The sequence below is a fragment of the Bombyx mori genome, chromosome 16, assembly GCF_030269925.1.
Source record: "Bombyx mori chromosome 16, ASM3026992v2".
In the NCBI taxonomy this organism is placed as follows: domain Eukaryota; kingdom Metazoa; phylum Arthropoda; class Insecta; order Lepidoptera; family Bombycidae; genus Bombyx; species Bombyx mori.
The window spans coordinates 8,464,319-8,480,277 of record NC_085122.1 but is presented as its reverse complement, the minus strand read 5'-3'; the positions used below and the strand labels follow the sequence as shown (position 1 = coordinate 8,480,277).

General features: G+C 36.7%; 1 protein-coding gene across 10 annotated transcripts in view; it reads right to left on the bottom strand.

Moving 5' to 3' along the window:
• The window catches only part of LOC101735390 (optomotor-blind protein), a 137,914-nt gene extending 124,314 nt beyond the window's left edge, over positions 1-13,600 (bottom strand). For 8 of the 10 annotated variants that reach the window (XM_012692808.4, XM_038016609.2, XM_062673028.1 and 5 more), the window contains exon 1: positions 13,012-13,517. In XM_012692808.4, coding sequence (XP_012548262.1) covers positions 13,012-13,331 — 320 coding nt within the window. In that variant the 5' untranslated portion in view covers positions 13,332-13,517. Of the gene's footprint in view, positions 1-13,011 lie in introns of all 10 variants that reach the window. The other 2 variants (XM_038016614.2, XM_021349866.3) reach the window with 2 other exon arrangements.
• Positions 13,601-15,959: the final 2,359 nt, after the last annotated feature.

The window sequence follows — 15,959 nt, the reverse complement described above, 5'->3', positions numbered from 1 at the left end:
ACTTTATATTATAATAAGTTGATTTTAAATTAATAATCTAATTTAGTCCAAAAGAATTGTCAACAGTTACCCGTTAATTTATATTTTAAACATAGTGCGACACTAAATTACCTATTTATATAGGTATTATTAAAATTTATTTTTATCAAGAGCAGAAAAGCTTTGGCAATTATAATATGATGTTCTAATTCAATAATTCATTTTCTTCTCTGCCTTATTTTATTTGGTAATTAATTGTGTAATTTCGTAAAATAGATAGAGATAAAAAGCGTGATATTTCCCATTCAGTGATTGAATAGCGCCTTATTAGAGAGATAGTAAAAAATATACATATTTTTTATTGTTTTCAACAAGTTTTTAAAATTACAATCGACCCATCTTAATTGTAACAAATTTTGAAACCGCCCATAGACAATCGTCTGCATTGAACGTTGTTGTTTTGGAGGCGAACGACCGTGAGCACCCGTGAACACATCTTACTTTACGTGCAGTTACACTCTATGTTAATATGACCATAGACTAATTATGCCATGTTAAACTTTTGCCGAAGTATACCACTTTCGCTTCTATTCTTGCGGTCAGGTACCAGATGGAGAGACCGCGGAAAGGTTGCTTTTTTCTTAAGCCGTTACAAATTACCATAAATCAGCATTATTAAAATTATTACTTTTATTTTTGCTTAGATGAGTGGAAAAGCTCATCTGATGTTAAATGGTTACCGGAGCCCATAGACATCTACAACATAAATGCCGCCACCCACCTTGAAATACGAGTTCTAATGTCTCAGTATAGTCACAATGGCTGCCCCACCCTTCAAACCGAAATGCATCACTGCTTCACGGCAGAACTAGGCAGGGTGGTGGTACCTACCCGTGCGGACTCACAACCCACCACCAGTAAATATAATCAAATAATATAAGAACTCATTATATAACGCCAAAATGGACATAAGCTAATTGAACGAATAACATCGGTTGATATATTAATACGTGAAGCAAAAACTTTGTACTCCTTTTCGCGAAAATTGCGCGGACGGAGGAGCATGAAATTTCCCACACTTATAGAGAATATACAGGAGGAGTGCAGAATGTTAATATTTTCTTAAATTATGCATAAAAGATACATTAAATCAATAAAGAAAACATTACACACACTACATACCATGTATTTGACGCACACACGTATGCTTACTGTTTATTGTCAAACTTTTGTTCTTGACGTCTGTTGTCAAATTGAGAATAGAATATGGTTTGTCTTTCTTAATATTTTTTATAGTGTAGTCTTGGCGAAATTTGTGATTATAGAAGTATAAAATGCAATCATAATAATGTACAAACTTATAATTTCAATTAATTATAGTCGAATTTCGACTACCAAGGGACCACTAGTAAATAAAATTACATCCTCATAACGAAATGTGGTCACACTTTAAGCGTCACATCGCAATAAAATTATACGCGCCGATATGTGTTCGCTTTTTCTGTTCATAGAAACGTTATGTTCGCTTTTCAGAGTGCACACGACATGTACAATAATTTGTAGCCGCGTTCAGCAATTACATTTTTAACGCCTTTACAACGGATAATAACAGTTTGAGCTGCTCAATATATATATTTTTTTTAATCGATCGACGATTATCTTTATGTTAGCGTAATTATTAATTGATGTGTTTTTTGCCAACTGACATTTTGAAGACGGCTGTTGAACATAGAGGTGACAAGAAATTCACGGAAGAAATTACATCATAGAGTTTTATTGCGATAAAACAAGAAAGGAAAATGTTAATGCAGATAGAAAGTAAAAATGTCACCGTCAAATACCTTGAAACGGCATTAGCAGGGGCTCGGTTTTGGCTGTTTTTTGCTGTGCTTTGATTGGTGGACGAGCTCACAGCGCACCTGGTGTTAAGTTACTGGAGCCCATAGACATCTACAAAGTAAATGCGCCACCCACCTTGAGACATAAGTTTTAAAGTCTCAATGTAGTTACAACGGCTGCCCCGCATTTCAAACCGAAACGCATTACTGCTTCACGGCAGAAATAGGCAGGGCGGTGATACCTACCCTTGCGGACTCACAAGAGGTCCTACGACCAGTAATTACGCACATTATAATTTTGCGGGTTTGATTTTTATTACACGATGTCATTCCTTTACCGTTGGAGTCAATAGTGAACATCTGTTAAGTACGTATTTCATTAGTAAAATTGGTACCCGCCTTCGGAATTCGAACACCGGTGCATCACTAGATACGAATGCACCGGTCGTCTTATACTTTATATACGTTTATAGGCGAAGATGACTATATAGATGGTGATTAGTTGGTGATTACTCTTGGTTAACACAATCATCAGCTTACAGACCTAGGTAGGCCTAGGTTCTCCACAAAGACCACTCCTAAGCTGCCCACATTCAGTGGATTCCCATAGCCTTCGCCAGGCACTGCTTATCGCAACATAATCTACAACACTATTAGGTACCTATTAGTCAACTGGTTCTTACCAAGATTTTCACATTGAATAGGTTCCCGATATTTCGTAATGTACATACATAAATATTGAACATAATTACATATCTGTTACGGATCTTTTTAATTAAACACACTATATAATCACTGATACGTCAAAACTTAGATTCATTTCAATCAAATTTACTCTCTTGTTTTGTTATTGAAATACGATAAAAAACTGACAATAGTCAATTAAATGTCTTTTTTTTAACTGTAATACAAAAAATCGTGTAAATAATAGAAATCAGTTGACGAATAGTTACAAAACAGACCTAGCTGTGCCGCCTTCGCCTATTTATACAAAGCTATATGTATCTCTAGATTGGAGTTCTATAATTAACACGACCATTATTTATCAATGTGACTATAAATAATTAGTGAGATAAATTCTCAGTTATTTCCACGATTGATTTTAATGACGAAAACATTACTTCCAACAAGATTTATATTATTACTTATAGCGGCCCGCTCCGGCTCCGCTCGGGTCTTTAACAAAATTTTCAAAAGAACGCTTATTGCAGCATAACTATAATAGTTAGACATATGCTGTCACGACACTTTTTGTAAATAATAATGTGTTCTACAAAGTCGTAGTACATTCTTTTTTTCTATCATCAATAGTTTTCGTAGGGCACGCGATGTAAAGAATATTTTAGGTAATTTTTTAACACCTTGGGTTACATTATTGGAGTTTTATAAAGGACAACTAATTTTTTTCAAAAAAAATTATATCCTATGTCACTCTACAATAGTGTAGCTTCCAAACAGTGAAAGAATTTTTCAAATCGGTTCAGTCGTTTCGGTGCCTATTCTATACAAACAGACAAATCTTTCCTCTTTATAATATTAGTATAGACTAGCGACCCGCCCTCGCTTCGCTTCGGAAACATTAAATTTTATTATTGATAGGCGAGTCCCGCCATGTTGCGCACGGTACGACAATAACGGCGGGTGACGCCGCAAGGCGAAGCTAGTCTAAAAAAAGTACCCTAAGTTACTCATTATATCATCAGCTACCTATTAGTGAAAGTCTCATCAAAATCGGTCCAGGCGTTCCAGAGATTAGCCGGAACAAACAGACAGACAGACAAAAATTGTAAAAAAAAACTATTTTGGTGTATGTACAGTATATATATTCATATGCATGTAGTAAAAAACGGTTATTTCAATATTACAAACAGACACTCTAATTTTATTTATATGTGTAGATTCTGTTTTCGAATGTTTTGTTCGCAAAATGGCCGCTTCCGAACGATAAGTGTTTACAATTTACAAGGAAACATTTCGAATTGACTCCGTATCGTATGCGAGTGCTAATTTATTTCCCAGACATTGTTTCAACGGATAATCAACGGAGTAATTATTACTTGTTATGAAGTACCTACCGTTTTTTAGTGCACTTGTTCTTTTTATAGTAGCCTAAAGGGATATTTCTACTTCGCGCGGATCGGTAGGTGAGCTCACGGGCTCAGTCTGGGAGAATTGCTAACACTAGCCCTAGCAACACTAGTGCTTCGCTGAATCTACTACCGGATCGGAATCGCTACCCACTAAGAAGATCCGGCGAGAAACTCAGTGGGTTGTGTCTATGGGTTAGGGCTGTGTCTATAGGTTAGGTGTGACGACATTAGCAATTAAGCAATATGTGCATCAAAATTTCCAAATGCTTAAGGAATTGCTCTGTCGAGTCTTCTCAGTGGACAATAAAGAAAGTTTTAATATCACAGATTTGATTGAATTTACTTGGCTTAGTTATAAAAATTGCTACTGTAATTAATACAGAAGAGGGCCGTTTGGATTGTCGATAATCCCATTCTCTCGGATCGTTTGGAACCTCTGGGTCTGCGGAGGGACTTCGGTTCCCTCTGTATTTTGTACCGTATGTTCCATGGGGAGTGCTCTGAGGAATTATTCGAGATGATACCGGCATCTCGTTTTTACCACCGCACCGCCTGCCACCGGAGTAGAGTTCATCCATACTACCTGGAGCCACTGCGGTCATCCACAGTGCGCTTCCAGAGATCTTTTTTGCCACGCACCATCCGGCTATGGAATGAGCTCCCCTCCACGGTGTTTCCCGAGCGCTATGACATGTCCTTCTTCAAACGAGGCTTATGGAGAGTATTAAGCGGTAGGCAGCGGCTTGGCTCTGCCCCTGGCATTGCTGAAGTCCATGAGCGACGGCAACCACTCACCATCAGGTGGGTCGTATGCTCGTCTGCCTGCCTACAAGGGCAATAAAAAAAAAAAAAAAAATAGAAATCGAGAATTTGACACAATTACGCATTAAGTGGCGATGATATTTACAATTCACACCTGACTCTACTCTGAGTTTGCCTACATCAAAAACAAATAAAACTGTACTTAGATTAATGTTCAATTCACAACTGTATATAATTCTAGATAGCAAATTACTCTACAAGCATTTAATCAAATATAGTTTTGAACGTAAATAAAATGATATAGCAAATCGATTCCTATCAAGTACTTGGTGTGGCTAATGCACCCGTCTACACGATCCGTCTTACCTGCCCTAATTTCTGTACAACCCATTTCTTTTATAAGCCACACCGTCTATAACGGAGACGCTGTTTTTCCCCCTACATTTTCCCTTACGACCTTTGGAAACTGTTCTATTCAAGTTATATATTAATACGTGAAGCAAAAACTTTGTATCCCTTTTTACGAAAATTGCGCCGACGGAGGAGTATGAAATTTTCCACACTTATAGAGAATATAGAGAAAAAGTGCACAATGCTAATATTTTTTTTAAATAATGCGTAAAAGTTACATTAAATCAATAAAGAAAACATTACACACACTACATACCATATATTTGACGCACACACGCATGCATACTATTTATTGTCAAACTTTTGTTCTTGACGTCTGTCGTCAAATTGAGAATAGATTAAATATTGTTTGTCTTTGTTAATATTTTTTATAGTGTAGTCTTGGTGAAATTTGTGATTATAGAAGTATAATAATAGTGTACAAACTTACAATTCCAATTAATTATAGTCGAATTTCGACTACTGCGGGACCTATAGTTCAAGTTAAAACTGTGGAACTCTGACTACGCAGCCAAGGCGAGACGTGTAGACGAAGCATGTCGGCATAATTTTATTGGCATAGCTCACGTAGTAATTTGTTTGAGCTTTGTAATTTACCACGAATGTGCAAGTCATTTAGTTTTCAAACGTAAACCAGTATACAATTTGAAAAAAGTCTAATCTATAGTTCTCTATGCAATGAACTATTTAAATATGTATAAACAATTTTAAATTAAAATTCGACTATTTTTCGTGATTTAGTAAAATTGTGAGACATATTCTCACGGTGAAGGAATAACATCGTGTAATAAAAATCAAATCCGCAAAATTATAATTTGCCTAATTACTGGTGGTAGGACCTCTTGTGAGTCCGCACGGGTAGGTACCGCCGCCATGCCTATTACTGCCGTGAAGCAGTAATGCGTTTCGGTTTGAAGGGTGGTGCAGCCGTTGTAACTATACTTGAGACCTTAGAACTTATATCTCAAGATGGGTGGCGTATTTACGTTATAGATGTCTATGGGCTCCAGTAACCACTTAACACCAGGTGGGCGGTGAGCTCGTCCACCCATCAAAAACTTATAGTATTCTTTTTTCGGTTCTAGCTAGTTTTTAAAACAATTAAAATAATTCTTACGGTTTAATCTCGCCGTCTAGTCGCCGCGACCACGAAAACTGTACAGTATTCGAAGCATCGGAAATAATTTGATGATGACAATAAAAAACGCGAGATAAAACCGTAAAAGCTCTTTTAATTACGTGATACACGTGTTTCGTGGCTACGTAACGAGAAGCAAGAGTAGAATTATATCTTAGAATATTAATTATACCTTAGAACTTATATCTCAAGGTGTGTGGCGCATTTACGCTGTAGATATCTATGGGCTCCAGTAACCACTTAACACCAGGTGGGCTGTGAGCTCGTCCACACATCTAAGCAATAAAAAAAAAATCATAATACCCAGCGCTGGTTGTGTATTCATTAAATAATAAATGCTTCCTACGTTTGGTTCTGTTTATGTGATTTTATACGCAATTTTTTTGTAGCAGGCGTGATCTGAGCCCGCGTCGGTAGTGATAAGTGACTAGTTTCTGAGTTTAGAATGTCTTTTATTGGCCCTTGGAGGCAGAAGAGCATTTTTTTTTATTGCTTAGATGGGTCAACGAGCTCACAGCCCACCTGGTTTTAAGTGGTTACTGGAGCCCACCACCCACCTTGACATATAAGTTCTAAGGTCTCAGTATAGTTACAACGGCTGCCCCGTCCTCCAAACCGAACCGCATTAGTGCTTCACGGCAGAAATAAGGGGGGGTGGTGGTACCTACCCGTGCGGACTCACAAGACGTCCTACCACTAATGTTTCAATATAGTTCATCGTCGGTGTACCTAAAATGCGTGAAGCAAAGGCCTAGTTATTATTTACTAGCTATTAGGTAGTAGTTAGTTTTATAATGAAAAAAAAAAAACAGTATAGAAAACCCAAAAACCTCTTCGTTCTCGGATAACAATGAGCGCGCTTAGTACTTTAAGCTAAAGATAATGATTGTAGATCTAGCAGCCGAAGCCCTGACGGTTCTTTATCTGTTAAGTCAATCGTCAAAAGATGAAAACAATTTTCGGCATGTTTCAACACTTTAACCCAGTTGGTTTAAGGTTTAAATTCTAATGAACGAAGTCGGCCTTTGACTAGTCGAACATAGATAAGTCTAGGCTTTATAAACGAGTGAAATACAAAGGTAAAACATATAAATCAAAAGGAATGTCATTCAACATAATTACGAAAGGTGTATTTTGTCAATTTTTTGATTGACCATCCATCCATCCATTATTTTTTCTAATAAATTTTGATTTTATTTATATTACAAGTGGTTACTTAACCACATTCTTATGAGCTCAGTTCCATACCGCTCTTGTTCTAACGTCACTAAGCCTTTTGGGCTAATTTGTTTGATGATTCGTTGAATTATTCGAACTAATGCTAACCTTACGTCTTACGATAACTGCGAATAATGTGTTTTGATGTAGGTACAATAAAGTCTACTTTACTCTGCGCTAAGGTCTCGCGCCTTACTAAGGTAATTTAGACTACAAAAATTGAATACAAGTTCGAGGATTTTATTTTTATTTTTTTATTGCTTAGTTGTGTGGACGAGCTCACAGCCCACCTGGTGTTAAGTGGTTACTGGAGCCCATAGACATGTACGACGTAAATGCGCCACTCACCTTGAGATATGAGTTCTAAGGTCTCAAGTTTAGTTACAACGGCTGCCCCGTCCTCCAAACCGAAACGCATTACTGCTTCACAGCAGAAATAGGCAGGGTGGTGGTATCTACCCGCGCGGACTCACAAGACGTCCTACCACCAATATTTCAATATAGTTCATCGTCGGTTGAGTCAAAGGCCTATTTATTCTGTGTAATACATTGCGCTTTAACATAGACATAAGAGTTACTAGTATAAAACTGCAGTCGCACTGTTGGCTATAAGAAAATAGTTTATAAGAGAAATGTACTACTTGACAAATGATTCAAGAGTGAATTTGTTTTAGGTAACTAATCAATTGCTTGTATAGAATATTAGAAAAGTCTCGAAGATTATGTATAACTTCAGATACCTAATTACCTAAATTAGTTCTTAGAATTTATAAGTTTGATGTTTAAGAATCATTAATTATAACGACCAAAACATTATTTTAATTTTAATTCAGTTTATAAAATACTAGCGGCCCGCTCCGGCTCCGCTCGGGTCTTTAACAAAAATTGCAACGATATTTGACGTTGTTTTATTTTTTTAAATAAAATAACACTTATTGCGGCATAACTACAATAGTTAGACATAATATGCTGTCGTGACACTTTTTGTAATTAATGATATATTATGTTCTACAAAGTAGTAGTACCTACATTATTTAATTCATCATCAATAGTTTTCGCAGGGCACGCGATGTAAAGAATACTTTAGGTAAATTTTTTTTCACCTTGGGTTACATTATTGGAATTTTAGTAAGGATTCCTAATTTTTTTCAGAAAAGATTATAGCCTATGTCACTCGGGCATAGTGTAGCTTCCAAAGAGTGAAATAATTTTTCAAATCGGTTCAGTAGTTACGGAGCCTATTCAAAAAAAAAAAACAACAAACAAAAAAATCTTTCCTCTTTATTAGTATAGAAGTATTGATTGAAACGCTTAGACAAAATCTCTCCTACTCACATCACATCTAAAACCGTAGCTTCCAAATAACATAAGTACTCATTAGCAATAATTCCATTCGAGTCGACACATGAAATCTAATACTAATGTAGCTAGTATTAATAGTCAGGCACGCAACGTACACATTAATAACAAAATGACAATTCAGCTGGATTCAGCAAATGTTTATGCTGGTGGATATCAATTAAATGAACACGTTTTCATGTCATGCTATCACATAATGGCGAGTGTTTAATAACGCTACGTGTAAATAACATTTAAACACACATTTATGTACGCGTTGTTTGATTTATCAAGTGTCTTACACTTGTAGGTTTTTAATAGTAGGGCATCTTGAGAGCTTGTAGAGGTAGGTACAACTACCCTGCCTATGTCTGTCGCGAATTAATTTGAAGGTTGTCCTTGTATTGCAGAACTCAGACTTGCATCTCATATTACAAGACCGCATCCATTATACATAGATGTCTATAGAGTTTGGTAGCTACTTATCACTAGATGGACTGAGAGTTGACCCGTCCAAGCTTAAAAAAAACTTTTGTTTCTTTTTTGTATCTGAATCAATCGTACAAATGACAAAAAAATATCTACTAAACAATTACTTTGGTCAACTTTGGTGCAGTATATACCTACGGGAGAGCCTGTGAAAAAAACCATCTTAAATTCATAAATCGACTATGTTGCCGTTATATAGTAACTTGGTCGCATTAAAACGCAAAAGACAGCGACGAAAACAAACGCTAGGAGCACTCACAGAATTATTTTAAGTCAAATTAAACATACTTAATAAAGTTGTGTCAGTCTATTATTCTAAATTAATACGTGAAGCAAAAACTTTGTATCCCTTTTTACGAAAATTGCGCGGACGGAGGAGTACGAAATTTTCCACACTTATAGAGAATAGAGAGAAGAAGTGCACAATGCTAATATTTTTTTTAAATAATGCATAAAATATACATTAAATCGATAAAGAAAACATTACACACACTACATACCATGTATTTGACGCACACACGCATGCATACTATTAATTGTCAAACTTTTGTTCTTGACGTCTGTTGTCAAATTGAAATTAAATATTGTTTGTCTTTGTTAATATTTTTTATAGTGTAGTCTTGGCGAAATTTGTGATTATAGAAGTATAAAATACAATCATAATAGTGTACAAACTTACAATTCCAATTAATTATAGTCGAATTTCGACTACTGCGGGACCTTTAGTTATTCTAAATACGAACGAATCCTGCTCTGTAGTCTAATCTTTTAAGAATACATGTCATAATAGAGTTCGATGGCAGTACTTGTAAAATAAATCTTACATTTTATCAAATCTTCGTGTTCCAAGTACCTACTTACGTTTTATTGTTAAATGTTACAAATAAATTACGTCAAAGTAATGCATCGCAGAAAAAATACGTGTGGGACAGTACCCTTACATTAGACACAGTAGGTATATCTTGGTTTGAGAGAAGTTTTATCAAACATTTATTAATACTTATACCAAGATTATGAGTTTGTTTTTATGTTATATTTTACACGTGTATCATTTTACACACGACTTTAATTCATGCAGATTGAAAAAAAAAAGATACATTGATTTTATTAAATTGTTTAATTATAATATTTAATATTGATTGTACGATTTTGTACTATACTGTATTGTAAGTATATATTAATAAATTGAAAATAACTAAATCACTTTCCTCGGATATTTTTATTCATTTTACAATTTCCGATCTGTATTTGGCACTAAGATACATGTGATATGATTTTACTGGTAGATAGACTAGGTACCATTACCCTGCCTATCTCTGCCGGGAAGTAGTAATGCGTTCTAGTTCGGAGTGTAACAACCGCTACATGAGGCATGCTATTGAGACATGTCTCAAGACAGGTGGTAGCATTCATGTGCGCGAGTTCTTTCACCTCTCTCTCTTCTCTCTCTTCTTCAACCCATGTATATCCAGTGTTAGGTGTAGGTCTTTTCAAATGCACTCCATTCTTTTCGGTCTCTTGCCTTTCGCATCCAGTCTTTACTCGTTATTTAGACCAGGTCGTCTGTCCACCTCATTGGTCTACCCACACGACGTCCAGTACGAGTTCATTCACCTATGCAATAGAAATTACAAGCGCAGTCTTCTAAGTCAATCAAACAACAATTAATTTCCCTCGAAATAGCGCGCTATACGGAAGAGGAGCAGAACTTTGTTTTTGTTGGTTTTTTAGACTTTTAACTTTGCATTTTTCGAGAAAAGGTCGACCGACGCCTTCACAATAATGTTCGCCACTTTAACTTCCGAAAAAAAAAACATCTTCGTTCTTTTTTTCCTTCCGTGGGCTCCTCTTTGAAGTTTCGTCAACCCTCTTCCAAAAGTTGTGGACGACTCACAGATATTTTAGCCCTTCAAGTGTTCCCGTTCGAGTTAATTTTACTGTTTCAACTGTTGTAAAGCTGTTTTGATGGTTTCACTTTATGTTTCGTGAATGAACGATTTAGATCATTTTACAATCGTTATTTTACGGATCAATACGTATAATAATATGTGATTCGTTGTAATAGGCCAAAACGAATAGGCAGTTTCCAATATTTACAGAGGCAAAGACAATTGTTTGGCAAAACTTTGAGTGGTTATTAAGGAAAGAAAATTAAAATTCCTGCATTTAGGCACACTTGACTTGCAGATTATTTCAAACAAGCATTGTCTATCTTATCTTATTGACTTCTATCAAGTTGCAAATATTAGTAATCTACTACAATGTCGGTTGCGCCTGTCATTTGTTTATTCTGTCAATAAATCTAATGTGGAACAATAAATCGTGAAAACTAAGCTTTATTTAAATTCAGTTCAATACTTTTGTGATAGTACAAGTCTATGGTCAAAATTTAGATAGTTATTATAACGTACCTATATCATTAATGTGTATGCGACATTCTCACGCATCATTATAGAGTGATTACTTTATTTATTATATTACTTTCAAATATAATTTTTTTTGTCGTACTGTTAACATATAAATTTAGGCTATTTTTCCGCTGTTTGTAAAATTGCTGTAACATGTCATAGTTTGTTATAAGAGATTGCTGTACATGCCTGTAACTGGCTTACATACCAGTACTCAATTATATACATGTTAATTTTAAGCTTGAATGTTTTGTGTGTATTGCTGTTGGTGTGTCTAAATAAATAAATAAATTACAATTCAAAATGAATCATTTCTCTTTATGCTTCCAGGTCAAACTACAAACAGGTCAAACTAAATTTCAAATCACACCTTTCCAAAATTTATCATACTAACTGGCTGATTTGAGTATAAAATAAAAAAAAATCATTTCATTCAAATCATTTGTTTATTCTGTCAATAAATCTATTGTGGAACAACGTCTAAATTGCAATGCAAACCTTCAGATTGTACTAAATGATTGGACTCAATTGGTTGTTTAAAATAAATCAATCAAAACTGCAATGCGAGTTTGGTTAACAAAACGTCATTGAACATACAAAATAGTATACGTTGGATTTGTTTTTACGAAATTTAACATTTCAATGTCACACTTTTTATCCATAAGATTTATCGAATATAAAATAATCAGTGAAATTCATGATTTTTCATTATTTGACATAATTATTGTCACCCAGTTGCAAGTAGAGCACGGGAGCGGCGGCCAGAAGCTTGATGAAAAAATGCGCCTATAAATCCTAAATACATCGCTTCGAATCACATCAGTGTTGTTCAGTAAACCAGAAATTATTTATTTTATAACCCGATAATATAATATCGTTGTTGTAAGTAAACAATAGTTAATTACATGTTGCAGTTATGTTTTTTGCTTGTTAGCAATACACATTTCAACTACAATTTTAAGCCTATAATTTTGTGTGGATGAGTTTCGATTTTAACTTTATTAAAAGTTGTAATATTCTGTGCCAGTTTTTCCTTTTCGGTTATATGAATAAATTACTTTTTGCCGTGTCTTTTTTTAGTTATTAGTCTTTCGTTTTGAAATTGGCCTAAAGTAAACAAGTAATGTATTTGTAAACAATCGCACAGTGATGCTTATTTTTTTAGTTTTTGTTTTATTCGATATTCTACAGCCCTAGAGGTTCGTTACTTACCAGTCGTACCATCTATAATATAGGTATGCAGTGGACGATATCACTCACAACACTAATCACGTTAAAACATCTCGAGCACGCATCACAGTAATGAGCAAAGGCGGATCGCGTCACGGGGCCGTACTGACCTGCCACTCTTGGTGATCACCATCTCGGTGCCGAGCTTGTGAAACTTCTCCCAGAGGTCCTTGCCTTCAAGGGTGACCTTAGGATCGTCGACGACACCGTCGTCGTCAGGCGGTAGAGGCGCGTACGGCGGCGGCGGAGGCTTGAGCAGAGGACAGGGAGCGGACAGCGCGGCGGCAGCGGCCAACGCGGCCGGCAAGTAAGGCGGCGGCGGCAGCGCGCCCGCCGTCAGCAGCGCCGACACCGAGAAGTCGCTCGGGCGCGGCGCCAGCAGCGGATGGAAGGCGACGGCGTCGCGCCGCTCCGCGCCCTCGAAGCGCATGCCCGCGCCGCCTGGGGCCCACGGCGCGCGCTCCACGACCGGCGTGCCCGGCGGCTCGCGCTCATGCAACGTCCATAACGCGCCGACCGGCGACTCGTTCGCGACACTTTTCGCTCGTCCCGTGGCGGCGACCGCTCTCGCGGCAGGCGTCAAACGACTGGCCGCCGGCGGCGCCGCGTCCGACACCCCTCCGCCGCGCGCCGCCCAATGGCGCTGGCGGGCGGGGCCGCGTTGTTTCCCGGCGGCGCGAGGTGTCCGCCACACCTCGCCGAGGGGCGCTCCGCTAATCTGGTTAATGCGGCGCGCGGGGGCGACACTCGCGCTCGCCGCCGCGCCCGCCGCCTCCTTCTAATTGGACACGTTTCCGTTCCTTCATCAATTGAGCTCGTTACGTTCTCGATGTATCTTTTGTGGTGCGATGCTAGACTCGGCCCTCCACATTGCGACCTCATACTGAGAAACTCACGAGGTTCTCACAGGCGTTCTCGGCTTAAAAATGGTCCAAATACGTACCTACATAAGAGAAAGACAATAGTCGTGTGCTTGAACTTTGTAGACAGTTCGTCCTTTAAAACTTTTGTATTAACTTAACTTCTGGGGAGAAGTAAAATCGCCGTTGTCATTTCACTGTAATTATTCGAGTTTCTTTTGTTGTTTTTGAAGTCACATTTACTTAACATTGGTAAACTATAAATATCATTAAAATTATTTCTTAAACTATAATTACGTAAAATCAGTTTTTTCCACTAAAGCTTAACAAAAAAATGTTTTTCTCGAATCTGTTTTTCATACAACGTATTTCAAATGCAAAATCTAGCTTTAGTGTACTTACCATATTAATTAAATAATATCAATTCGGAAGGCTTATTTTCTCGGGGCAATATCTTGAAATCGTGAAAGCTAAACTTTATTTAAATTCAGTTCAATACTTTTGTGATAGTACAAGTCTATGGTCAACATTTAGATAGTTATTATAACGTACCTATATTATTAATGTGTATGCGACATTCTCACGCATCATTATAGAGTGATTACAATTCAAAGGAATCATTTCTCTTTATGCTTCCAGGTCAAACTACAAACAGGTCAAACTAAATTTCAAGTCACACCTTTCCAAAATCTATCATACTGGCTGAATTGAGTATAAAAAAAAACAAAATATATTTTTTTGTATTACAGGAATCTTCAAAACGGACTAGAAGTTGCAATAATTTAACGTAGGTAAATCGCTTTGATCGTGTAAAAAAACTATTTACAGAACGCTGAAACAATTTTAAAGTCCAGAAATAATATTGGAAATGATTTATTCCGATAGCCGTTTAAATTTTTATGTACCTAGATTTGTTTACGTGTTTTAAGAAAAATGCACAGTTTTTATTAACTGTCTATAAAAGTTGTTATTACTCTTAAGCTTATCGGTGTAGCATTTCGGTTTGTGATCTGAGATATACCTACACAAGTCTTTTTACGAAAATTGCGCGGACGGAGGAGTATGAAATTTTCCACACTTATAAAGAATACAGAGAAGTGCACAATGCTAATATTTTTTTTAAATAATGCATAAAAGATACATTAAATCAATAAAGAAAACATTACACACACTACATACCATGTATTTAATGCACACACGCATGCATACTATTTATTGTCAAACTTTTGTTCTTGACGTCTGTTGTCAAATTGAGAATAGATTAAATATTGTTTGCCTTTGTTAATAATTTTCATAGTGTAGTCTTGGCGAAATTTGTGATTATAGAAGTATAAAATACAATCATAATAGTGTACAAACTTACAAATCCAATTAATTATAGTCGAATTTCGACTACTGCGGGACCTCTAGTTGTAATAAACATGACATAACTTATTCTGTATGAAAAACTCAAGAACGATTTTCCACAATGGAGAGACGATAACGTGTGATGGAAATTAAATTCACACTTTTTGCATTTAATATTTATATTTGAGATGGACATACGGAAAAATTGGTAACTCGATTTGAAACACCAATAGCCCATAGCTGCCATGAAGAAAATACTATTGTTCAACTTTAAATATAACTTCGTAGACCGGATTTAAGACCGACAATCCTTCTTATGAATCGGAATGCCTCATGTTTTTGGGGTGAAAAAAATAATTGCAATAGTGGCGTGTTTCTGCTGAGCTGTTGAAGACAAATGTGGACTAAGCTATTTAAGTATCACCCTAGGGCTGGTGAGAGAAAGAGTTAGTCATCGTGGCCTTTAGGATAAGACGTCCGGTCCATTCGGATCTAGCGATGCACCGATGTTCGAATCCCGCAGGCGGGTACCAATTTTTCTAATTAAATACTATAACACTAGATGCGCTGTAAGCTCGTCCACCTTTCTATGCAATAAAAAATAAATAAAACAGATATATTCGACTGACTATGTGGCATTAGAGTTAGCGTCCCGAACAACTGGGTCGTGGTTCGCTTCCCACATCGGGCGAACATTCGTGTGACTTATAATGCGTTTCAAATAAGAATGTACATGGACCCGCGCCATATTGTGACGTCATAGCTGTCAAATCGAAAAAATAGGTAAAGTCAGTAAAAAAGGTAGGTATTTTTAAATATTAATTTATAATCCAAATCTCCGAGTTTGCCGA